This window comes from Zootoca vivipara, chromosome 4 (genome assembly GCF_965207765.1).
Source record: "Zootoca vivipara chromosome 4, rZooViv2.hap1.1, whole genome shotgun sequence".
Taxonomy (NCBI): domain Eukaryota; kingdom Metazoa; phylum Chordata; class Lepidosauria; order Squamata; family Lacertidae; genus Zootoca; species Zootoca vivipara.
In genome coordinates, this window is record NC_142587.1 from 43,136,421 (window position 1) to 43,162,538 (window position 26,118).

The following is a 26,118-nucleotide window of genomic DNA, read 5'->3' on the forward strand; positions in this document are numbered from 1 at the left end:
TAGCTAAAAGAAAGAAGAAATTGAATGTCCATTACACCCTGATAAATCATGCAAACCCAATATCAAGTGTTCCAAGAACTTGATATGTATAATGTATCCAAAAATTGAGGATACAAAATAAAATTATTCAAAGTCACAACATATTGTGAAAAATATCATTTAACAATAAGACCAGGCTGAAAGGTGTCTGTAAACTGTTCAGAAGTGCCCTGAAAATGCCTCTCAGATCACCTTTTTTTCAATGCACCTGTTTCACAGTGCTTCTCCTCCTCGCAGCTCCAATCATCACCATTATCACCATCTCCTCAAAGTCCCCCAGAGCAACGGCTGGAAGTATCTTCCTCCCCCTGGCTTCAGATGATATAGTATTATTCCTAATAAAATCAGAGTAAGGACCACATTCCTGTTCTGACTCTAAGAGACTTCTTGTCAAACAAAATGGTGCCCATGAGCCACCAGAACATCGCTAGTAATTTGTGGTGGATTTTGACCCTTTCCCCTAAATATGGCTGAAATGCTTTCAACTTTGCCTTTTGCAAATGGGACAATGGAGGGGGTTCAACTCAACCAAAAATTGTAGAACACTCAGTTCAATCCTGTCATGAGTGCAGTGACCATGAAGTGAGGAATCCCCATGGAGTATAACAGTCCCCAATTGTTCACACACACACACACACACACACACACACACACACACACACACAATACAGCAGGCTAACATGGCACTTGCCTCATCAGAGCATTAGTGGAAATAGGAAGGTGTTTTTTTCTTGTTGACCTTTTTAATGGGGAGCGCCCACTGTTGCCAATGAGTTCCAGCTGAAAAAAACCCCGGGAATAGGGAATTTATGCATGCCTCTGATATCTTTGTCTAATTCATCTCCTGATTCAAATAAGGTGAATTACAGTTATCGAAAGAGTAATGAGGTGTACATACTCCTTCCAATGTACCTTAACTACTTGACACAGTTCCTGCATGGAGAGAAACAGTGGGGCAAAACAAGGCTTCATTGTGCCCTGCCCGTGCAAGAATAACATAGAATGCACCTCTGAATTAATATGCAGACAGCACATAACTTTGTGGAATTCCTAAATGACACAATATTATGTCTCTAAATAATGGCACATTGAATTGTTTTGAACTGTGAAAAAGTAGGTTAGGTTTGCAAGGAAATTTAAGAACTCAGCTTTTACAACAACAACTACTGCAGAAATGTTCTATTGAGTTGAATTTCTGAATCAGCCTTAAACATACCGGTAGTTTATGTGGGAAAACAGGATTTTTTTCTTACTGTGAATTTCTATTTGCAGATTAGCCTGGAGGACATTCCTCTGATAGGGATGGCACCTCCCACTGGATGTGACAGGCAGGTCTTCTGCCTCCTCTTTAGGGGCAGGAGTCATCCCACTCACCAGACCAACTGAGAGAGAGCAAATATGACCCCTCATCCTATGATAGTCACTGATGCCCACAAGAGAACTGAAACAAAACCTTCAACAGGCATACTGACCATCCTTAAACAGGATAACACATTGAAGTAACAAGTTCCTGGTCTCGAGGAAAGAGGGTAATAGAAAGCTCTAACATAACTGGGTGGGCACAGACGCCCTAAGCCTACTACACCCACCAAACAGTGCAGAGGAAGGTGAGGTGAGCAGAATACCCTCCATCCTAATCTGAAGATAGAAATTCATGGCATTACAGGTTAGCATGTTTTGGCAGTTCAGGATGGAGGACATTTCTTGGACAGGGATATAGCAGAGCAATAAACATACTCAGGGAAGGCTTCCCCTGTACCACTGTAACACATCACCACTTTCTGCAGGGCCTTCCTATCAAATGCCACATCAGCAGAAGAGAACACATCTACCTTCGAGTGTCTAATGAAGGTGTGAGGAGAAGCCCATAGGGCCTCCTTAAAAATGTCAACCATTGGAAAACCACAATGACATGCAGATGAATGGGTGCATAGGCCTTCACAACCAGCCACGAGGTCTGGGTAACAACTTCAGTGGGGTTGTTCCATGACAGATCATCACAAATGTGAAGAGGAAGGGGGAAGGAAAACAATGATGAAGAAAACTAATGCTTCACAGCAGGAATCAAAAAGAGAACAGGGAGCAGAGGAAACACACACAGCCATCACAAATAGAGGCAAAGGGTTTAGGAAAAGTTGGAAAATGCACACTAAACAGGCAGAAGACTTTATACAGACCACCTCCTTCACATCCTACAGATAGGGTTAGTCTGGTGAGTGGGATGGCTCCTACTGAGGCCCGTGCAGAGGAGGGAACAGAGAAAGTACACTTGCCTGGGGCTTTGGAGTGCTAAGCTGGCTGGGGGGCCCTACCAGGGACTGGCTGCTTTTTCATTTGAGTTCATAACTTTATTGTAACAAGACCCTCAGACAAGCTCTGCATGGGCATGCGCCTACCTCTGGAGAGGAGGCAGGAAATTTGGTTGGACCTTGCCTGTCACATCTAGTGGGAGGTGTCAACCCTATGCATGTCCTCCATGCTGATTTGGCAGATTACCACCCCTTGTCTCCCACCATCCAATGCTCTGTTGGATTGCTACCAAAAATCCATGAGCTCTATTCCTTCTCCAGGAAAGGAACAATGGAATACATTGTTACCTTGCAAAAAGCCTCCATGACACTGATCTGCATTGTGGAGGATGGGGCCAAGTCTTTCTCTTTCTCATTTATAAGAAGTATCCAAACTTGGACATCCCAGCTACAGACCAGACTTTATCATTTTCAGCCTTACTAGGAACAATATATCTCCACAAACTTGTTATTAGAACTTCTTCCCTTTTTAAAGAAAGGAGTCTGGTTCCAAGTGAAACAAATGAAAGCTATGTTAGTATTTGAGTTGAATGCGCAGCAGAAAATGAACTGAATCCAGAAACCCAGTTCGAGGAGCACACTTTACCCTGGACACAATTACACTGAGACTCCAGGTTTAGGAAAGTAAGAAGCATTATTATTGGAAATGCATTTTTGAAAGGAAATATTCTACTTCTTTCCTTCCCTTGTAAGTTTTATTAAAAGTACTGTATAATAATAATAATAATAATAATAATAATAATAATAATAATAATAAGGTTTTATATAGCTGAGGTGGAGATGCTCTGAGCCATGCTTGCATTTGCATCTCAACTGAAGGAAGCCCCATGTATGTCTGCTCTCATGAGGGAGGAACAGAGAAAAGGAAGGTGAGTAGGAGGTGTGGTCAGCAACCCTAATATTATCAGTTTAACACTTAAGGAGGATCAACAGCTCAGCACTAGAAGAACACTCTAGGAAGTATGAAGGTTCCTCTCTCTTTCCACCCTTTCTCATGCAGATACGGTACACCAGCCTACCGTGCAAGCTAAGTTGCACTCTGCAACAGGGGTATTCCTCTCTTGGTTCCTAGAATGAAGAATGGGAACTCACTTGGGGGAAATTCTTATTTACCACACATGACTGACCAATAGTTATTTGCAAATCTGTACTGAACGTCTGCATAATGCATAAATAAAAAGGACTTTGTTTTTAAGCAAATTGAAGTTCCGGCATAATTTTTGGCTGACCTTGAGCCTCTCTTGCTTTACAGCATACATAGAAGACGTGGCAAGATGTGTAGACCAAAGCAAGCGACTGATCATTGTCATGACTCCAAACTACGTGGTAAGAAGAGGCTGGAGTATCTTTGAACTGGAAACAAGGCTTCGGAACATGCTAGTTACGGGGGAAATTAAAGTGATACTGATTGAGTGCAGTGAACTTCGGGGAATCATGAACTACCAGGAGGTTGAGGCCCTGAAACATACCATCAAACTCCTAACTGTTATTAAATGGCACGGACCAAAATGCAACAAGTTGAATTCCAAATTCTGGAAACGTTTACAGTACGAAATGCCTTTTAAGAGGATAGAACCCATCACACACGAGCAGGTTTTAGATGTCAGTGAGCAGGGCCCCTTTGGGGAACTGCAGACGGTCTCAGCAATTTCCATGGCTGCTGCTACCTCCACGGCTCTTGCCACGGCCCATCCTGATCTGCGCTCCACCTTTCATAACACGTATCATTCCCAGATGCGCCAGAAACACTATTATCGAAGCTATGAATACGACGTACCTCCTACTGGCACCCTGCCTCTTACCTCAATAGGTAACCAGCATACCTACTGCAACATCCCTATGACACTTATTAATGGGCAGAGGCCACAGACAAAAACTAACAGGGAGCAGAATCCCGACGAGGCTCACACAAACAGTGCGATACTGCCACTCCTACCACGGGAAACCAGTATATCAAGTGTCATTTGGTGACATAAATGCAAGGGGGAACTCGCCCCCCTTGTGTAGAAGCTAAGTCTGCAGTCTGGTGCCTGGAACTACATCCTCGACTGCTGCTGTTAAACATGCATTACAATCTATGAAATATGAGGAAAAACAGGGTCTTGTACATATGTTTTTGCCAATTTCTTTGTAGCATCAGTCTTCCTGTTTTACCCATGTCTCCGGCCATTCACATTTTGACTTTGTTTTATATGTCATTGGGATTTGTATATTTACATTTTTTAAAAAAAGAGAAAAAATGAAGAGACTGCTGTATAGATAGGAAAACCTTTTTGCTTCATTAGTATAGTTTGTTATTTTTTAAAAAAACATTTATTGGGAATGCTTGGACAAAGTTATGTTGAATCCAGAAGCACTATCCATTTGTTGGCCCGCCTAGCCTGATTCCCAGTGGCCATGCTTGCAGCAATTCACCTGTGTGTGTGTGTGTGTGTGTGTGTGTGTGTGTGTGTGCGTGGGGAGGGGGACATTTGTTCTTAGGAGGACCCCACTAATGACTCATAGCCCTATCTTCATTCATTATCCCACTGCTACACTTTACCCCCTTACCTTCGCCTTTTTTACAGCACCACACAGAGTGAAATTACAGATGGTCTAAATGTCTTAACATTTCACATAGTTAATAGTTGTGGAACAAAACAAAACAAAACAAAAATACACAACCCCGTCTGTATCACTTGGTTCACAATAACCACTATGGAGTATGTAGAAAGAAAAATAGGGTGTTATGCTTTATTTTATGAGTTGGTTGTATTCCTTTTATATAAAGATAATAACATGCCGACTCTAATTCATTCAGTTCCTGAGAAAGTGTTGGATGTGTTTGTGACTCCCTCCCCCACCCCATTTTTGGTTGGATTCCTTTCTTGCTTTAAATTCTTCAAATGAGATTATTTACATTCATCAGGCAAGTATGGCAATAGGCACTGAAGTGCACTAAACCACGCAGAGATTTACGGTGATGGCTTCCAAACCAAAGGAAAGCAGAAGGACAATATCTAATATGGTTTGTCACATTGTATTACGAAAAAGTTGTCTTTTAAGAAGTATGAGAAAATTCTTTTGCAGCTGATTTGGAGTCCCCGTGTATATTAAAGTTTGGTCATTGCCTTTTCTTTTTGCTGATACATCCAGGATTTAACATTCTTTATTATTCATTCTTATCTTTTTTTTAAAAAAAAGAAGCAGCTTGTAGTAATAATTTAGAAGGGTTTTTTTTTTAATTCCAAGTTTGTTTAAAGAAGATCTCAGGAGGTTGCAAAAGTAAATACCAACAAACATCAATATTTTATAAAAGAGTAATATTTAAATCAGACCCAGAAATGTTGGAAACAATTAATGTTATTGAATAAAATAAACTAGTTTTATTTTAAATGTATGATTTCATCTTTAAAAAGTTAAAGAAGGAGCATGGAACATGGCTCTGGGAAACATTCTCTGCATAAACCTCAGGACTGATTTTTTTCCCATATAGAATTCAAGGAGAGTTTGTCATAGACATTAACGGAGCCAATTAACTCCTCATTCACTTAATGTTAACAGAGTCAGCATTAATCTCCATATTGATGCAATAGTCACATTTCACATAAGAACCATGGGAGGGAGGAACAGTAGGATTGCTTTTCATATGGCACTAGCCTTTTGGGAGCACACTTCTAATGCTGATTAACTTACACCAGAACAGAATGTGACCTTTTTTGTTTGTCTTGCACTCAAAAATGCAACAATTTAACTTCTGGAAATGACCATTTGAAACTACTGAATACACCGCAAATGAAGGGAGTTTCCTAAAGAGCTGACCAGTAACGGCTGCTATAATAGATATTGTGTGTTTTGTTTGATTGCCAAGTTATAGTTTGGTTTGGATAAGATGCAATGTGGTGAAACAATCTGTAACCTGCATTCTAGAGGTGCTTGTGGGCTTCAACTGTACATGGGAAATATCCAGTCTCATGTTGTAACTGGAAAGGAAGCATCTGCGAGTCATATTCAAGAGCCTTTAGGATGTATATAGACATTTATTTGCCTAACAATATTCATTTCTGTGACAGTTAACTCAGGTCCTTTTTCTAATAATGGTATTTTGTTAGTATGTGCTCCCCCACCACCACCAAAATAAAAGCCTGGGCATGTGCCAAATAAATCACATCAAGCAAATAAAGCTGCCAGGACCAACAAAGCAGCTTTGCACATTTTGTTCTTTGAAAATGTAAGATGCCTATTATAGACAACTGCCAAGTACTGATGGAATTTAATGGCCTTTAATGAGATTCCAAATCTCAGACCTTTTCCCCTCCACTCTCCAAACTCCCAACAAAAGGTAAATCAGTGCAATGGCCTTTTCTTTTATATTTTTGAAGCTTATATCTGAGTTGTGAAGTAACTGTAAAGCATTGCAGTATGACCACAGTCACGCTGTAGGTGTTAGCAAGATTGGTTTCTCTTTTTTAGGGTTTTTTTTTGTTTAAGTCTCACCAGGAATACTTTTCTTCTTCTATTTTTAATGTAGTTTAAGCACTTTGAATAGCATGATTCAGGGATTAATGGGTACTATTTGATATTCACACTACTTAAAGAAAAGATTTTCTTATAATGCTTTGTCATATTATTAAATAAAATCAAACAAATGAGAAAAGGAAGAGTATGTGAGATAAAGGCTCCAAATGGCTGGAGACTGCCATATTTGGCTTTAGAAACATTCCGCCCAAGTATTCCTCTTCTATAAACAGCTGTGCGAGAAACAGTAAAGGAACTGTCATATGTTCACGTACTCAATGTTTGACTAAAATTCTGTTAGAACACAAAATAAAAAGGAAAAAAAAGTATTTGCCCTAGTTCCTGGGCTCTATCCTTTGTTTTTTTACTGGGGAAGGAGGAGGTGGGAGAGAAGCACTCTGTGAAAGTTTGCATGCAAAGCCATGTTAAAGGCTTATCCATAAAAGCACAGCACTTTGTTTGGGGGGGAAAAGTCCACAACCCAATGCAGAGCTAAGCATGCTTAATTCCATATCCACAAATCTGTTTTGGATTGTGGTCAAATTCAACAGCACAAATCATTAGGCAAACCACAGCTAATATGGGGTCATATGGATTATGTCAGTAATTGTGTGTTAAACCTCCTTAGTCCCTGACCATCCTTAACGTGGAGCTACTATTCTCTGAAACAAGTTACCATTCACCATCTGCTTTGATTTTTCTCACCCAAGAGGGTCTAAGGTAAGTAGTAGGTGTACTGCTAAAGGGCCTTTTCATACCACCATTTTTAAGGCAGGCACAGAAAAGTCACCATAAGAAGATAATTATGGAAGTACTTACACACAATTTGTTGCGCTGTGGGTTAAACCACAGAGCCTAGGGCTTGCCGATCAGAAGGTTGGCGGTTTGAATCCCTGCGACAGGGTGAGCGCCCGTTCCTCGGTCCCACGTCAAAGTGCAAGTAGATAAATAGGTACAGCGGGAAGGTAAACGGCATTTCCGTGTGCTGCTCTGGTTCGCCAGAAGCGGCTTTGTCATGCTGGCCACATGACCTGGAAGCTGTACGCTGGCTCCCTCGGCCAATAACACAAGATAAGCACCGCAACCCCAGAGTCGGTCATGACTGGACCTAGTGGTCAGGGGTCCCTTTACCTTTACAGTGACTTCCATAAATAAAATATACCCTTCCATTCATGGAAGCCATTAACATCTTGAGGAGGCTCTGTAGAAGAGTAAAGCATATATATATATATATATATATATATATATATATATATATATGTATATATCCCATCCTCCCATCCCCTGCAGTACTTTTCATGTCGCTCTAGGTCCAACAATCCCTCAAAACAGATAAGGGACACAGGGCACTGCCAGGGGAGGGAAGAGCTAGTTAAGATTGCCTCTTCTCAGCTTCCTCCATCAAGAGGAGAATTCTGCTGAGTGTGAACCTGGATCCAATGTCCGGAAAAGTAAGGAAATCACTAAACTCATAGAAATTCTTCCACCTCAAAGATGTGAATAACCATTGTACCACTAATGCTGAAGACACATAGAATTCTAACATTACTTTTGCAGATGTATACATCTATTCTTAGTATCCAGCTGACAGAACCAAGCAGAGATCACGTAGTAAAATATAACTGGACCATATACACTCTTATTCCTGTTACAATCTTTTCTTCTTTCTTTAATATTATGCACAGGGCCGGTCTCAAGCCGGTCGGGCACCCTGGCGCGGAGATCGCTCCGGCGCCCCCGCCCTGGTGGGCGGGTGCAGCGCACAGCATGGCTTCCGCGTGGCTTCGTCGCACAGCACCCTCCTGCTGGCCCCATGCCACCAAGAGTACCCCTAGAACCGGGCCTGATTATGCATTAAATTCAATCATGTTTAGACCTAAGATATACAGTGGGACTTCAGATTAAGAACAGTCCTGTTTAAGAATGATTTGGTTTACAAACTCCGCAAAACCGGAAATAGTGTCTTGGTTTTAGAAATTTACCTTGGTCTAAGAACAGAATCTGAAGGGTGGAAGGGCACTGGCGGCGGGAGGCCTCATTAGGAAAAGCACACCTCAGTTTAAGAATGGTTTTGGTTTAAGAATGGACTTCTAGAACAGATTAAGTTTGTAAATCAAGGTACCACTGTATTGGCAGAATGGACCTGACAAAGTCTTTCCTTCCTTCCTTCCTTCCTTCCTTCCTTCCTTCCTTCCTTCCTTCCTTCCTTCCTTCCTTCCTTCCTTCCTTTTCTTTTAAGAGAAGCTGTATCCAGGTTTTAAAAGCATGATTGAAAATGTGTGATGATATAGGTATTTTGGAATGGAAGAAGCATCTGACTCCTAGAAATATATAGCTGAGTTAAGCCATGGACCTTTCCTGGAATGGAAGAGCACATCAACTTGGTAGGAGGTGTGGCCTACAAGTGTACCAGCAGTGTTTGCAAATATTACCCTGCATTTTAGCAGAGCTGCCTCTTTGTATACTTGCTGCTGCTTATCCATAGGCTGACCAGAGATGCTGCGGAATGAACCACATTTGTTGATTCAGTCAGTCACCATGAAATACAACCCTTTCCTTGCAGACCCAGTACATCATTTAGAGCAACTGCTTCAACTCTCATCCAAATCTCACTTACTGCTTATTGTAATACATTTCTACTCACTTCGGAACTCTTAGAGCAGGAATTAAATGAACATAGACAGTTTTGCATCACACAGCCTCTGCCTTCATAACATATTTCAATATCTTTAGCAGTTTGCTTGTAAAAAGCACTTGTTTTGCAGGAGAGCAAAGGAAAATACTTGGCACATATCATGAAGGGATTTGTCTGTCAAAATTTAGAATGTTGTTATTCTTTTGAAGTGTTGAGCAAGGCTATAGCTGCTGGAGATTTTTAGCTGCTTCACCATTCTCTCCATCTTGCTATTCCAGAAACTTTAGAGAAAGACTAATATAAATCATTTGGTCCACTGTGATTTTTTGTCATCCGTTGTTTTAATTTGATCCTTAAATTGGTCTCTCTCACAGTTTATGTGGGTGGAGAAAGCAAGAGACGACAGCTGCCCGTAGCATTCAGGTTGACAAAATGTACCTTGGAAAAACCATAAAGGTAAGGTCATGCTAATGGGCAAGAATCACTAAAAATAACGTTTGTTGTTGATCAGCTGCAATTGTGTAAACAGTTATCATGAAGTAAGTCAAAGTCAAATCTTCATTATAGCCACAAGCCAGCATAAGGTAAAAGCACCTACATATAAAAGTAAAGGTAAAGGTAAAGGTAAAGGTACCCCTGACCGTTAGGTCCAGTCGCAGACGACTCTGGGGTTGCGCACTTATTTTGCTCTATAGACCAAGGGAGCCAGCCTTTGTCTGCAGACAGCTTCCGGGTCATGTGGCCATGAACCAGAGCAGTGCACTTAAACACCATTTACCTTATCGCCGGAGCAGTACCTCTTTATCTACTTGCATTTGATATGCTTTTGAACTGCTAGGTGGGCAGAAGCTGGGACTGAACAACGGGAGCTCACCCCGTTGCGGGGATTCGAACCGCCGACCTTCTGATTGGCAAGCCCTAGGCTCTGTGGTTTAGACCACAGCGCCATCCATGTCCTTCACAAAAGCAGAGCATGCTAAATAGGCGATAGGGCAACTACAGAAGTAAGGGGTATGCAAATACTCATTCTCTCAATTACAACAAACCAGGATGAGATAGAAACATATAGGCACATAAATCAAGAAGAATATAAAATGTTTAGATTTAAACCTTCAGTTTTAGACCTGTTGTCATAAAGTAAGATTTGTGTTTTAACAGCAGCAATGAACTTTAAACAATTCATATACCACAACTACTGCAGGTTTTAAACCCATAAGAAACAAATGACAAAATGACATTTCACCCAAGCTATGGGACGTAAATTTTGTAATCCAGAGGACTCATTCAGATTCAAAAAGCAATTTCTCACATGTCATGCGCTTATGGAAGTTATTGGGAAAGGTCGGGGGAAGGCTGCTTTGATTCTTCTAACAAGGGTAGCTAACCTCCAGATATTCATAAACAACAACTCTCATCATCCCTGACTATTGGTCATGCTGCCTAGAGCTCCCATGGTAGTGGGAGTCAAAATAGGAGGGTCATTGGTTAACCACAGCTGTTCTAAAATTTGGGTAGCTTTGGAAACTTAAAAAAGAATAAGCAATATTTTTCCCATTCAAAGATTTATTAGCTTCTAAAAGGCACTGCACCAATCCACAGAACTGGGAGAGAAGCAGAAAGATTGGTACACACCACTGTTGCCTCATTCTCACAGTGTGGATTGAACTGGAGGCTGAAGTGTGAAGGAGGAAAAAAGTCTTAACCAAGTCTCAACCACTCTTCCAAATTGTCAACTAATTTTGTGAGAGACTTGTGAAGGAAATATCCACTTATGTATGGGGTTTGGGGGGGGGGAGTTCAAGCTGCACCTGAACACCTTCTTTGCCTTGTCCTGGTTTATAGCTAACTGCTGATGGGCACCGTCACTGGTTTTACTTTAAATAAACAAACAAAGACCAACTCTGCTACTGAAGCAGTAACAAAGCAACACACCTATATTTCCTTCCACTAGAAATCTGTTCCTCAGTGGCAAAGTGACACTATTTGGTGCAGTCTGCCTGGAAGAAGGTATTCCAGAGCATCTGTCACTACATTGCTCCTTCCTGGACATCCCCAAGATGAGTAACTGACCCTTGAAGCAACGAGAAGAGAGAGAGGCAACAGTTGTGGACAACAGTTGTGTCAAGTCAAGAAGGCTTTTGCTTGCTTTGGATCTGCTTGTGAGCAACAGAACAAAATTATACTTTTTTCAAGACTTGTAATGTTCAGCTACTGAACATTAGTGAAGTACAGGACAGTCTTCAATCTGCACTGAAGCCACATTTCAAACCGACAGCACAAAGGGTGGGTGAGCAGGGCAAGTGCCCCCCAACAAGTAACTACCCCCCTCTACTCCTTCACTGCTGGACCCCTGTGGGTTCTTGAAGGAAAGGTACTTTTTCATACAAATTATAACTGACTCATAAACTGAAAATTAAAATAAGGCTGCAACCCTAAGCATGTTTATTTAAATGTTAATTCAAACCAAATCAATGTGACTTATTCTAGGGGGGGGTGTTTTAAAACAGGGGTGTTAATGTGAAATATACCATTCATTTCTCTTGTGGAAATCTAGCATATGGTGCAAGCCTCTACAAAGGTCCCCAATCCCTTGTGCCCCAATATTTTTTCTGGCACTACCATGACATCTTAGTCTAGAATCACTTTGTGTGCAAAAATCCTTATAGACACTGCTTCTCCACAAAGCAGTCTCAACAGGGCATGATATGCATAGTAGAAGCAAAAGGCAGGGAAGGAATGCTCAGCCCAGCCATCAACCCATGAGCTTCCCTCTACAATCCTCTTGCTTCATACTCCAACTCTTGCATCCAACTCCCGGCTCCCACCCTGGGATTCCAGCACAAAGGAACAAGTGACCACATATGCTGTTTATGCGCAACCTCACCTGGAAGCTAACCCAGTTTTCTCCCATTTCCTTATGTTTGTAAAACGCATAGTGCTTATGAGTAACATGCAGAATGTGAGATGGATCTTTGAAAACTTTCCTGATTCATAGATAGCCCTGTTCTGTGCCTGAAAGGAACCTGCTATTAGTATAATATAACTAATTTAATTCATTTTTCAAAGTTTTTTCTAGTAGCAGTTTAACCCCATCATATCTTAAGAAGATGTAATACTTTGTTCTTGTTCTCTGTGTTAACAACACTTGAAGTTAAGAAGATAGGTTAATAAAATTGACTGGAAGTTTACAAAATCGTCAGCTTCCATTTTTAAGCTTCGTGCTTGTGTGTATGTTAATCTGTCTGTAAAGCACAAAGTTCTATGTATAAATATGAAAACAAGCTACAACAGGGGTAGGTAACCTGTGGCCTTCCAACTGTTGCTCTGCTACACCTCCCATCTTCCCTGATCATTAGCCATGCTGGCTGGGCCTTATGAGATTTAGAGTACATACATCAGCCTGAAAAAAAGACCCAGATTCCCCACCCCTGGGCTATGGAATAAATAGTAAGAAGGGTTCAGCCTGAAATGTTCCCAGTGATTTGCCCTTAAAAAGCATATGGTGATGCTAAAAAGATAGTGTTTCTTCCTGGAGGTAATAATTAATATACCCTACCACAAGCATAATCTGCATGAGCAAGATCATGCGGTGTACTTTCTCATCCATACTGTAAATAAAATAGCTCAAGATTCTGAAGGATGATTTGGCTTCTAATCAAAGGAATGTTTATTTTATCAGCAGTCATGTACGCTGTTTTTGGAGGGGATGCTTTTCATTGTTTGACAGGTAAATTGCTGGGGAATTTTTTAGGGACACCCTTCATAACAAGCTTAACAGGTGACCACCAATGCACTTACAAGCAGGTGGATTGTTTGCCAGAGCTTTTGTTCTCTGGTGAACAGTTTGCAGTAGCTGTAATTATGCACTTGGGGACACTCAGAAAGACAATTAAAACAATTAGCATTATACACGTAACTTAAGCATTACATTAGAATGCTGTACATTTAATCTTCCTAACACCTAGAAAACGTCTAATGGGAACAATTATACACGTACTACAAAGTTATGGACATACGGTACTACAAAACAATTACTCACACAGCACCAAAGTAGGACCATCACACAGCTCTCGTACTTTAAAGAAACAATCCCACTAAAGTCGAGTTAGCTCAGTTCAATTCTACCTCTGTGGTCACTCCCAGATGACCTGTTTAATTAGCATTCAGCCTGAATTGTTTGCAGAGACACCAGCTATTTAATGAGTATTCAGCTAGAGTTGTTTGTGGGGTGATTAGATTACCATGGGTCAAGCCAGTGTTATCCCACACTTTCCAATCTATTTTCCTGTCATTTTCCTTATTGCAAAAATAAGGAAATATTGCAAAAACCCACTTGAGAAGTGGGTTTGCTTCAGGTCAGATTTAATTACACAGATGGGATATGACCAAATCCCACCCCAAAATAGTGACAGCCTGGAAATGCCCTCAGTGGAATGCAGAACTTTGACAGACATCTGCCATACAAACACTGAGGTTTAAACAGAAGGTATTTATAGTCATAGCAATAAAGTTACCTGCTTTCCACAAAGAGATCTAAAACAGAGTTTCATTCTCAAAAACCTGAATAATCCTATATCCAAAGAATATTTGTTTGTTTTTCAACTTCCCGTAAATGCTGTCCAGTCTCTTGAGATTCAGCAGCAGAAACATGCAAAGAGCACTGTGCATGTTTACACTGAATTCTGTAACAACTAGTATGTTTTTGTTTGGCACCTGTGATCATGATGGAGTCATGGAGTCACATGACTTACTGAAACAATTGCAACAGGCTTAATTTTTTGAATTTCTATCAACTTTTATTCCTAAGAATGCTGCACATCCTAGCACTTTTTTTAAAAAAAAAACCCTCAATTTTTCCACACCCAGGAAGGGAAAATAGTTGAAGAAACATACACCATAAAGTAGGTAAAATATAAGGTTTCTTTCCATAAAATAAAAAAGGTGAGTGCATAATTTCAGAGCAGATAAATAAGGTGTATGTGCAGTTTTCTTTTTGATGTTACTCTGTTACTGGCAAAAATGCAAATTTATCATGACACAGTAAGCTTTCCCCTCTTGCAAACTGAAAGAAAAAATAATACAGTGCAAGTAAACTGTGTGTGAAAACTTTTTTTAAAAAGGCAAATGACTTCCAGTATTAATTTTACAGTTGTTTTGAAAGCTGTTTGAATTGGCTACATTAGTGGCAGATTATTTGCCAGCTCAACCCTATGATCCTATAGATCTCAGTGGCACAAGATAAATTCAAAACCTGAGCCCAGTAAGTGTAACAGAAACAGATGTTCAGCCTTGCGTGCCAAGAACATACAAATCTACCTTTGGTATAAAATGTGGCCAGCTCAGTTTTGCATGAAAGGTCCAGACCATTTCACACAGAGAAGCCATTCAAGCAAACAAACAATCTTCTCTTCCTAGCTTACTACATGCATTAGGCTGACCATGTATCTCATTTTATAGAGGACAGATCTCTGTTTGCAGGACTGTCCAATCAAAGTCTGATTCAAAGGTAAGAAACTAGAAGAAGAGAAAGCAGAGTGTGTGAAATTGCCCATCAAGAATTAGCATCTGGACAGCAGATGGAGCAGGCACACAGGTGACCCGCTCACAGTCTTCCCCACCTTGGTGAGATGTACTGTGTTTCTGTGTAAATCATAGTAATCAGTTCTAAATGCACAACGATACATACCGGTATATACGAGCATATTCAAATTTTATGCAAATCTGTATCCATCCTCACCCATACCCCATTAGATGATACTTTTCCTTATTTTTGGCAATGTAGAAGTGGCCTAATATGCATGGAGTTGTGGGTTTTTTTTAAAAGGAGGGGGCAATAATTTAAAATGTAACAAACCCCCATCCATTTCCAAACACATATACATGCACATACAGAGTCTGGTGCCATCCAGAATGGAATATCCCTAACAGTCTGTGCCAAATGGCAAGGAACCTACTACTCATTCCCACATCACTAGGTTATTATCAGAGAGAAAGAGAATAACCAGGACTCAGCTAGATTGGTAAAGAAAAGGCAATTTATATGCATAGTATATGCGATATAACGGTGCCACCAGATGGCGGTGTGGAGTCCTGTTTTTCTCTACCTGTTTTCCCTGTTTAAATATACAACGTGTTTAACTGAAATGCTTCTTTGATGTGCCTAGATCCAGCCCTATTCACCTAGTTGGTTAGGTAGATATCATATAAAAAGTGAGTCCTGGTGCAGGATGGCCACTGGGATTGCCGCTCTATGTTTGTTTGTAATGCCTAAGTAATCCATTTGAAATTTACCTAGCACTATTTCACTAGCTCAAGACCAAAGATTCATTATTATCATTGTAGATTATGCTGTTTCTTGGGTTAACAGCACAAACTCTCATCAATCTTCTTTTATTGGATTGGGTCATAAGCATCATTAATAAAACTTTTTTTAAAAGGTTTCCTCAATAGTATAGGCTACCAAACAGCCCACTGCTATAGCATCATGACAATAAACAAAAACTTACATGGTGTATGGGTCATAATTATTCTACTGAGAGCATTTCAAGTACTTATGACTGCAATATTATACAGTACCCTCTAACCTGGGAATATGTCTAATTTAGTCCAATGGGACATACTTCTGAGTAGAAATATAAAGGTTAAAGGGACCCCAGACCGTTAGGTCCAGTCCTGGATGACTCTGGGGTTGCGGCGCTCATCTCGCTTTCCTGGCCGAGGGAGCTGGCATTTGTCCACAGACAGTGTTTCTGGCTCACGTGGCCAGCCTGACTAAGCCACGTTAAACCAGAGCAGCGCATGGAAACACTGTTTACCTTCCCACTGAAGCGGTACCTATTTATCTACTTGCACTTTGACGTGCTTTTAAACTGCTAGGTTGGCAGGAGCAGGGACCGAGCAATGGGAGCTCACCCCGTTGCAGGGATTCGAACCGCCGACCTTCTGATCGACAAGCCCTAGGCTCAGTGGTTAAGACCACAGCGCCACCCGCGTCCCCTAGTAGAAGTATAACCAGTGAATTTACAAGATGCATGTTAAATTTCTTTAAAATAATATTGCCATTTACGTCGAGATTGATAAAATCCAAAACAAACAAACCATATGCTGTACTCCGTTGCTTCATTACTTTCATAATCTAGTGGAATTTCCACTATACTCAGTGAACACTGCATTAAAAAGTGTTAAAGAATAATCAAGATGATATATATCAGTTTGGCAGCTACATAGTATTGTGTGTCTGAAAGTACACAAAACTTAACAAACATCAAGAGATATCGGGGGGGGGGGAACGGACTAAATTACTCCTTCCAAAAAAAGAACATCAGAAGCTTTAAAAAAGAATGTAAAGTATGAACTCCTTGTTCCTATTTCACTTTAAAAAACAATCATGTTTCAAAAGTAATTTTCCGTTCATATTTGTAGAGAGGTGCCCATCAGCTTCAGGAAGCCTGGAATGAATGTTGCCATATCTCTGACAATACAAGTTTCTTCCCTGAAAAACAATGACCTCAGTTTTCCTCCAAATAAATAAGTTTATAAACTAGCAATGAAGTTGCAACAATTGATTTAAAACAAATAAACCAGAAGGAAGATTAAATGAGACAGATATCAGATGAATTTTTTAAACAAAAAACTAGACAAAGAAGGAGGCTGACCAAAAAGGAAAAAGGGGGCGGAGAGAATAGTATTTAAAAATTTAATGAAACTCCTACTGATTTTTCTAGAACTAGATTGATATTGTAGGACTGCAGCACGGGACGAATGCCTAAAATGAACTGGTAAGCTAAAGCTGGTGTGCTAATAAATACCTAAGTAGGAAAGGCACTTATGGCTGTAGTATGGTTGATCTAAGCTTATCCAAGGTGTTATATATCCAGGGTGTGCATAAGATTCAGCTCAGACCCAAATTCAGAAAACTGCCCAGTTTGGCTTGGAACTCTTTGGAAGGCGCTGCCTTAATCTCAGTTCCAGATCAGAACTTTGCTTCAGATCAGAACTTTGCTTCAGGAAACCTGAAGTGTCATGTTTCCCTGTTCACTGTTATAGAGAAATTTAAAACAGCTAAGCTCCCTTTGGCAGGATTGGACTGAATGGAATTTTCAGGCATAGTAGCCTCTCCACAGTGGATCAAGCCTGCATAATTTCAGACAAATAGGCACATGGGGGCATCTTTCATGTGTGCCTGACTGCATGTGTGACTGCACATGAGCATGTCTAGTGATGTGGACGATTTAAGTGCTGAATGACAATTGTAATCATTCCCTCCAATCCCAAACTAGGGATAGAATTTGCTTTAAAAAAATCTCAATTTGCATGAATTTCTTTCTAATACCCATCTCAATACTAGGTATCAACAAAAGCAGGTACTGCAGTTTTTTCCTGGTTCCACTAAAAATACTGGTTCTCGCACTGTTATACATATTGCTATATGCACGATACATATTGCTATATGCAGGGACCCAGGTGGCGCTGTGAGTTAAATCACAGAGTCTAGGGCTTGCTAATCAGAAGGTCGGCGGTTCGAATCCCTGCAACGGGGTGAGCTCCCATTGCTTGGTCCCAGCTCCTGCCCACCTAGCAGTTCGAAAGCACATCAAAGTGCAAGTAGATAAATAGGGACCGCTCCGGCGGGAAGGTAAACGGCGTTTCCGTGTGCTGCTCTGGTTCGCCAGAAGCAGCTTTGTCATGCTGGCCACATGACCCGGAAGCTGTCTGCGGACAAACGCCGGCTCCCTCGGCCTATAGAGCGAGATGAGCGCCGCAACCCCAGAGTCGGACACGACTGGACCTGATGGTCAGGGGCCCCTTTACCTTTACCTATATGCACGATAAAAAACCAACACAGGATTTTATTGATTGTGCTGTTAGGAAATGTATTTTCAACTAGTCAATCAGCTAATTAAATACTGGAGCTATAGCAAATCAATAGGTAAAAATGGATCAGAAAGTAGATGATAAAAAACTATGTTTTTTTAAAAAGCAAAACTAGCCAAGATAATACAAACATACTAAAGAGATCTGAGCCAATGGGAGCACATGCAAATGTGTTTTTTTTTATTTAAGTATAATTATACATTTACTCAGAAACTATAATAACTCTGTAGCAACTGTTTTGGTCACTGTGGTAAATAATTGGAATTTCTTGTAACTAAATACATATTTATATACCATGCTAGATGGGGTTTCAAGGACCTAGAAAGGGTTCCCTTGGCTTTAAATATGCTGCTGTGTGGCTGATCTAATCTCCTGGCAAATACTGTGTTTTATCATTTCAATTAAAACTGGAAGAATTTGCAACTATTTAAAACAAGTTCAAGTAATATTCAATTAGATTAGTTGAATACTGTGAGTTAAGATAAATATTTTCCTAATGAAAATGCAAAATACAGTAATAGCAACAATGAAAAATGAAAAAAAAAACCCTTAGCCCCCAAGTCTCATTGTTCCCTTGACACTCCATTCCCTTCATAGCAATAACTTGCATGGATGGAGGAACCCACTTATTGTTCTCCCATCCATGTGAGGGCTTTCCCTTCCTCTGCTTTCTTCTTGGTCCTTGTAATCATCTATCATCTCCTAACATTCTCATATCCTTTGCTTGCTGCTTGCGCTGTGCTTCTTTATTCTTCAATCAACTTCCCTGAATCACATTTGGACTCATAGATTACCCAGCTTCACAGGCCATGCCTTCCATCAAATACCTCAATAGTGTCTTACCAGTCCACACTGATCTAGTTGGTGCTGCAATTGTGTTCCATGTCAGAATGCAATGGTTTGGCAACACTTGAGTCTCAATAATAATTCAGAGAACAAATTAGGTCAATTTTGGAGAAACTGGCTAATACAGAAGCAGCCATGTATGTATGAGATCAGAGCAGCCAATATTTTGCTCTGCTTTATCTCCTCCGACTCCCATTTACTTTCCCTGAAATATTTAAAACATCATCAGTGGTATAATCCAACGCAGAGCTACACAAAAGCCTGTCCAAACTCTCAATTTTACAACACCTGTTGTTATTCTTTTTATTATTAAATAATTGTTTACTATTGCTAAGTTTATTCATCACTTTTTACAAGAGTCTCAAAGTTTGCAAAGGGTTGATTTAAAATACAATGGCATAAAAACTAACAGAACAATAGAACATACTTAATACCTGAAATCCACTAACCACATAAATAAAAAATATGCATAAGGTGTACGTGACCAAAGGTTATTTGGCTACCAACTACCAGTTATGTATGAGGAAGTCCAGCTGCTCCATTCTTTAAGGCATATATCTGAGAGATACTGTGAACAGCAAATCATTGGATTATAATTCCAGAGGGATATATTAAATTCAGTCCAGCTCTTCCAGAATTAGCGATTTCCACAATTTGGAACAATTACATTAACATTAAAGGGAGCTAATGTTCCTTTCCCTTTTCTTCTTAAGAAAATAAAATAGAACGAAAAGGAATAAATATATAAAAGATGAATAAGGTGCCAAGCAGTATTTTAGATTTTCCTGTCTTCTGTCAGATTAAGAGAAGCATTAAAACAAGATTATTTTTCTGAAAGCAACTGAGTAAAATAAGGCTGCTCCTTATTTTGCATGCTTGTGTTTAGATCTGTTGGGGTCTCTGTGAGCTGAATGAAGAATATACTGTACAGTACATAAAATCTAGCCATTCTGCACATTCACCAAACATCTTTCTACATGTGCAAGGAATTGTGTTTATATTGCCTATTAAGAATGAACACAGGAGCTACTTCATATACCATGCAGCTCTGACCCAGGAAATTCTGACCATCAGCAGCTGTCCCTTCCTATCGCCTGCTGCCTGATTCATTTAACTAAAGATGCCAGAGATTGAACCCAAACTCTACTGCATGTGCTACCACTGTTGAGGCTTGGCATAGACCCTGCCCAGGTGTGGACGGACAAGGATATGTCCACAGGTAGGCTGGAGGTTCAGCAGATGAGGCACAAAGGGCTGGGGTAAAAGACATGTTCCCAGATAATGTGAAGATCAGACACCAGATTAAAGGCCAATGCAGAGCCAGCACCAGGTGGAACATTGCATTACAAAGCAGCAAAAGAGAGTAGAAGTGCAGAAATAGATGCAAGGTCAAAGGCAGACAAATGAGCAGAGGTCATGATCTGGTAGAAGGCAGGAAAAGGTGCAGATAGGAGAGAGTCTTCATGCTCAAGACAAGCTACCTGGTCAGATGCATCAGCTTGGCTGAAGGGTTTTTAAAGCACATTGTGTGCTACAGTTAACTTGGTGACTCAGTGAAACTATCCTAGCTGCGAGGACTGCTGAATCGCTTTAGGCTGGAACTAGAGTCTAAACTAAAAGGTGCCTGGTCTGCCTGATTTCCTGGGAGCCCTGAGTGCTGGTGGGGATGGCATCCTCTTGCACGAGACAATTTCGTGCGCTGAAATGGTGGGAAAGTCCTTTCCCCCTGCCACTTTTCCATTCCTAAGTGCCTTCTCCCTAAACAGCTTTACAAGCTCACAGAAGCCTATCAGCAACAGTTACACTCTTTTGTTTGTGTGTAACAAGTATTTTGGCACTTACTCTCTGGAGCTGTTTTCTTCTGCATCTGCATATGTCTTTGATATAAATCTTGTCTAAGATGCTTGCAGGAGAAAGACTCATTACAGCTCATCATTAAATAGACATTAAAATCAAATAAATAAGCATTAAATAGCTATTATTATTTTTGTTTGGGACTAATCCATTTCTAAAATTCCCCACCCTACATCCTTAGGACAGAATGACTCTAAATCCATGTAACAAAGAAAACATATGCCTTTTTTTCATAACTACTACCAGTGTAACTGAAAAGCCCCATTTCTGTAGAAAAGTTCAGCATGAATCTTTGGAGGACTGGGAGGATAACACCATGCAAATGCGTGAAGTCTTTGTGACATTTTCTTCTGTACACAACCCCTCCAGATGTACAAAGCCTACCTACTTTTCTTCATACATTTAAAAAACAAACAGAAAGTTTCAATGCTACTGACAAGTATTTAAACGAATTAGCATCCACATTGTCAAGCGTTGTTTCTCACCCTGCACCTCCTTCCTCTGACATCGTGGCAACTCAGTGGGGCAGTCTTTGGTAGCTGCTGCATTTCACTAGCTACCTTATTATTTTCCAAATCAATCGTATTAATGCCATATATGGTGCCATCAGTGTGCATGGTGCTCTCCAGAGTAAAAATAGGACAGGTCGACACATGGCAAACAAACACATGAAAGGGAGGGAAATAGAGGTAGGGGAAAACATTTGATAACATGTGATCTCTTCCTTTACATGTGTTTAGGTAGTCTACAGAGGCAATGGTTTGAACAAAGCAGGAAAAGAGCCTGAAAAATGGCTGCTTAGGTACAGCCTTGAGGAGGAAAGATTATACTATGTGATGAGTTTTCCAAGGTTGAGTGCATTTCACTGGCTTCATTATATACTCTGTAAATTATATTTATAGAGAAAAACACCGACAACTTTAATTACAGTGGTTCTTACCATGTCCATCAAATGCTACACACACCTGTGGTGCCACAGAAATCATAATAAAAAGTTCTAGTTATTTTTTCAGCACAATCCTGAGAGCCTCTACTCAGAAGACTCACTGAGGTCAATGGGATTTACTTCCAGGTAACTGTATAAAGGATTGCAGGAGTAAAATGGTAAAGGTAAAGGACCCCTGACAGTTAAGTCAAGTCATGAACGACTATGGGGTTGCGGCGCTCATCTCACTTTACTGCCCGAGGGAGCCGGCGTACAACTTCTGGGTCATGTGGCCAGCATGACTAAGCTGCTTTCTGGTGAACCAGAGCAGCGCACGGAAACGCCGTTTACCTTCCCGCCGGAGCAGTACCTATTTATCTACTTGGACTTTGACGTGCTTTCGCACAGCTAGGTGGGCAGGAGCTGGGACTTACTCGCACTGGTATGCTTTTGAACTGCTAGGTTAGCAGAAGCTGGGACAGAGCAACGGGAACTCACTCAGTTGTGCGGATTCGAACTGTCAACCTTCTGATCTGCAAGTCCAAGAGGCTCAGTGGTTTAGATCACAGCGCCACCCGCATCGCTATTGCAGGAGTAAATATTATGATGTTTAATTTCCTGACTTCTTAGCCTATACTCAAATCTAGGAGCAAGTGTTCAACTTCCAGTATGTATGACCAACCCCACTAAAATTATTTACTACTGTGTTGCTTTTGTTCATTTTATGATTATTTAGATTTTTAGGTCATCTCTCTGAAAGATTCAGACTAGACAAAGAAATAGGATGAGTTTCTGTCCTGAAGACTCTCAGTGAGATTTTTTTTTTTTAATGCTCAATACTACTGTGATGAACTATAAGCATGTCCTGTAAAATTTTGCTGTTCTGGGCTGTAAATGCTTCATAACTCCTATACAGATCATGGAGATTCAGTTGACTCATTACTGACCTATTTAATTGGTGATAATGTCATGCCATGAGATATTTTCTTTTATGTGACCTACAAAAATGAAAAGGTCACCTTGTGGTGAGTCACCATATGAGGAAAGTTTCAAACAACTAGGTATATTCAAAAAGCAGGATTAGTTCCAAGTTATGGGCATGTTAGCTTAATAAATCTTGTTAGGTTATTCAATAAAGTTGAGAAAGAAGATCCAAATGACACAAAAAAAATTGCACTAGTATGGTTGGCATATTTTTTTCCCATAGTAAAAATTGGCCATACCTAATCTACCCATGGGACCCAGGTGGCGCTGTGGTTAAACCACTGAGCCTAGGGCTTGCTGATCAGAAGGTCGGCAGTTCGAATCCCTGTGACGGGTGAGCTCCCGTTGCTTGGTCCCAGCTCCTGCCAACCTAGCAGTTCGAAAGCACGTCAAAATGCAAGTAGATAAATAGGAACCGCTACAGCGGGAAGGTAAACGGCGTTTCCATGTGCTGCTCTGGTTTGCCAGAAGTGGCTTTGTCATGCTGACCACATGACCTGGAAGCTATACGCCAGCTCCCTCGGCCAATAATGCGAGATGAGCGCGCAACCCCAGAGTCGGTCACGACTGGACCTAATGGTCAGGGGTCCCTTTACCTTTACCTTTAATCTACCCACATGTTTTAAATACCAGAGGTTCCTTTTTCCAGTTACGCACAATCACAAGTTTAGCCATTATCAAGCGATAGCATAAAAGCTCTGTTTAAGAACTATATGGTACATCGCTATCTACTACATTAAGCAGACATAGGGGAATATCGGTTGACAAAGGGGCATGCTGTAAGTAATATCTTTCCTGAATAACTGTTTCCAAAATAGAGCATCCCAATACTTGTAATAAAATCTTATTTTTCACAAGCATTTCTAACACCTATCAAAAGTATGCTTGTTCATATCACTGCGCAAAAGTGCTGCAAAAGATTCCTATACCAACCCTCAAGCTATTAAAGTGAGCTTTTTTGTTGGGGGTGGGGAATCAATGGAATAAATAGATACTGCCAACCAGCTTTCCAAGCTTTATGGCACAGTAATTGATCTTTTTGAAATATAAAGGAATTTGACAGGTTGCATGCACCAGGGCTAAGGTTTGCAGGACACAGGACTTGGAAGCTCTAAGGTACTGGCTCTCCCTCTTGCTGCAACCTTACACAAAACTGAACATTGGGGCTCATTAGTGGGTCTGAAACCACGTGAGAGCTTGTGGCACATGCCCACTACATCACTCCCATTTACATTTGAGCACTGGGTGGGCAAACTATTAACCCTCTCCCCATTGTCTGGCATTCTGTGTCAAACTGACATGCTCCCATCTCTTATCTTCTCCACTTTTTAGCATAGTGTTCATGTTCTCTCTCTCTCTCTCTCTCTCTCTCTCTCTCTCTCTCTCTCTCTCTCTCTCTCTCTCTCTCTCTTCAATAATTTATTCTCCACTTTAGGGTTGTGAATGGAGTAGGGTTTTAGGTGCCCTTGAGGCACCAGTGGATTTATGCTTTATGTACTGTGCTGCATTGTTTAGTGTGCAATTGAATCTCCTTTCTCCATCCCAGTTTAATAAATCTGGTGCTTCTACATTTGAGTTCTGGATCCTGAAATCCCAGACACATGCCGAAGGTGGTGCAGGATTGGCTCACATAAAGATTCCTTTCCTTTTGCAAGCATGTTTAAGGGTCAAGAGTGAAGTGTGCATACATGCAAGTTCCCAGAGATATGTGTAACAAACCACGTACATAGAAAGATTCTTAATTCTCTGTTAATGCAACAGTGCGGGAGAATTTTTTCAAAATATCATATCAACAATATTGCACACCTGGAATGTATTCAACCACACCAAAACGATGTTAAAGAAGTAAAAGAGAGCATGCATGTTTGGTGACAGTATGTAAAGATAGGGTAATACTGGGGAGATGTGAGTCTATATACGAAAAAATATATAACATTTTATATTGTTCCTTTAATTTTATTGCTTTGGCTTTTGAAATACAGTGTTAAACCTGAACACTGAGAACTGGTGCGTAATCTATTGACTGCTGTAAAGATGACAACAGTGGGGAAAATGGAATATTGCTCAAACTGTGAAAGAACAGAGAAGGCGGGCTTGGCAAATGATATTGATTGCAAAGCAGTTCATTTTAAATGGCTGTAGGAAAGTAAATCTTGTACTGTACAATCATTTCTTGATTGGAAATATGGCAACTTTTTATTACATTCTGGAATAGGATTAAACCATAGCAAATGTTAGACAGGCAATGCTGCTGGTGATACAGAGTGGTTTTAAAAAGATATTATATGCTTTATTTTTTACTGTGAAAATTGCTTTAACATCTTCCTAAATGTGTTCAAAAGCACATTCCAGTCAGCAAAAGCACACAAGGAGGGCACATAGCAGGGCTAGTAGTGACCTGCGGGGGGGGGGGGCACAGCCTGGGGAAGAGTCCCAAGGACTGAATGGAGAAACCTGCAGAGCCACATTCAGCTCCTGGGCCTAAGGTTCCCCCTTCCTGCTCTATTTCTAAATCGGTTTCATCCTGGAAGCAAAATGCCATTCTGGCACACTAAAGATTTTTTCAAGCCTAGAGGCAGGAAAACATCAATATTCAGAAGAAATGCAGAGCAAGTCTTAAAGTTAATCAGCTTTTTAAAGTGTTAGCTTAATTTGGAACCTCACTTAAAGGGTTTATGCACTTGCTCCATAGACCGTGTCTTTCCACATGTCGAAGCATGCAGCCATTGTGGACGATGATTGAATGTGCAAACAATAGGAGCCCGTAATGGGAATGAAACCTTTTGCATTCAGTAAGACCATGTAGCTTGAATACAAATAGGGTTGCTAGTTGTTTCTTCATTTAGAAGGGTGCAAAGAGGCTAATTTCTAGAAAATGGCAGCCTAACATAACATGGTCAATGGTAAAGCGCATGCTACCTGCATGCCTGAGGATCAATCCCCAGCAGCACGTACAGTTAAAGAATCTTCAGTAGGACACAGGGCTTTCATTAAAGAAATGCTACCATCAAAACAAAGTCTAGGGTAGATCAGAAACTCATTGGACAAAAAGCTCCCATGTCCAACCTTGAAAACAGTCAACCACAGCATGATGTTAGTTTAAAGCCTTCTCTATTCTCTTTATTATTATTATTATTATTATTATTATTATTATT

General features: G+C 40.5%; 1 protein-coding gene across 1 annotated transcript in view; it reads left to right on the forward strand.

The window, feature by feature from the left end:
• IL1RAPL1 (interleukin 1 receptor accessory protein like 1) overlaps positions 1-7,175 on the forward strand; it is a 543,875-nt gene extending 536,700 nt beyond the window's left edge. The window contains exon 10 of the mRNA XM_088668723.1: positions 3,601-7,175. Within this exon, the coding sequence (XP_088524849.1) occupies positions 3,601-4,319 (719 nt within the window). The 3' untranslated portion in view covers positions 4,320-7,175. The remainder of the gene's footprint in view (positions 1-3,600) is intronic.
• The last annotated feature ends 18,943 nt before the right edge of the window (positions 7,176-26,118 follow it).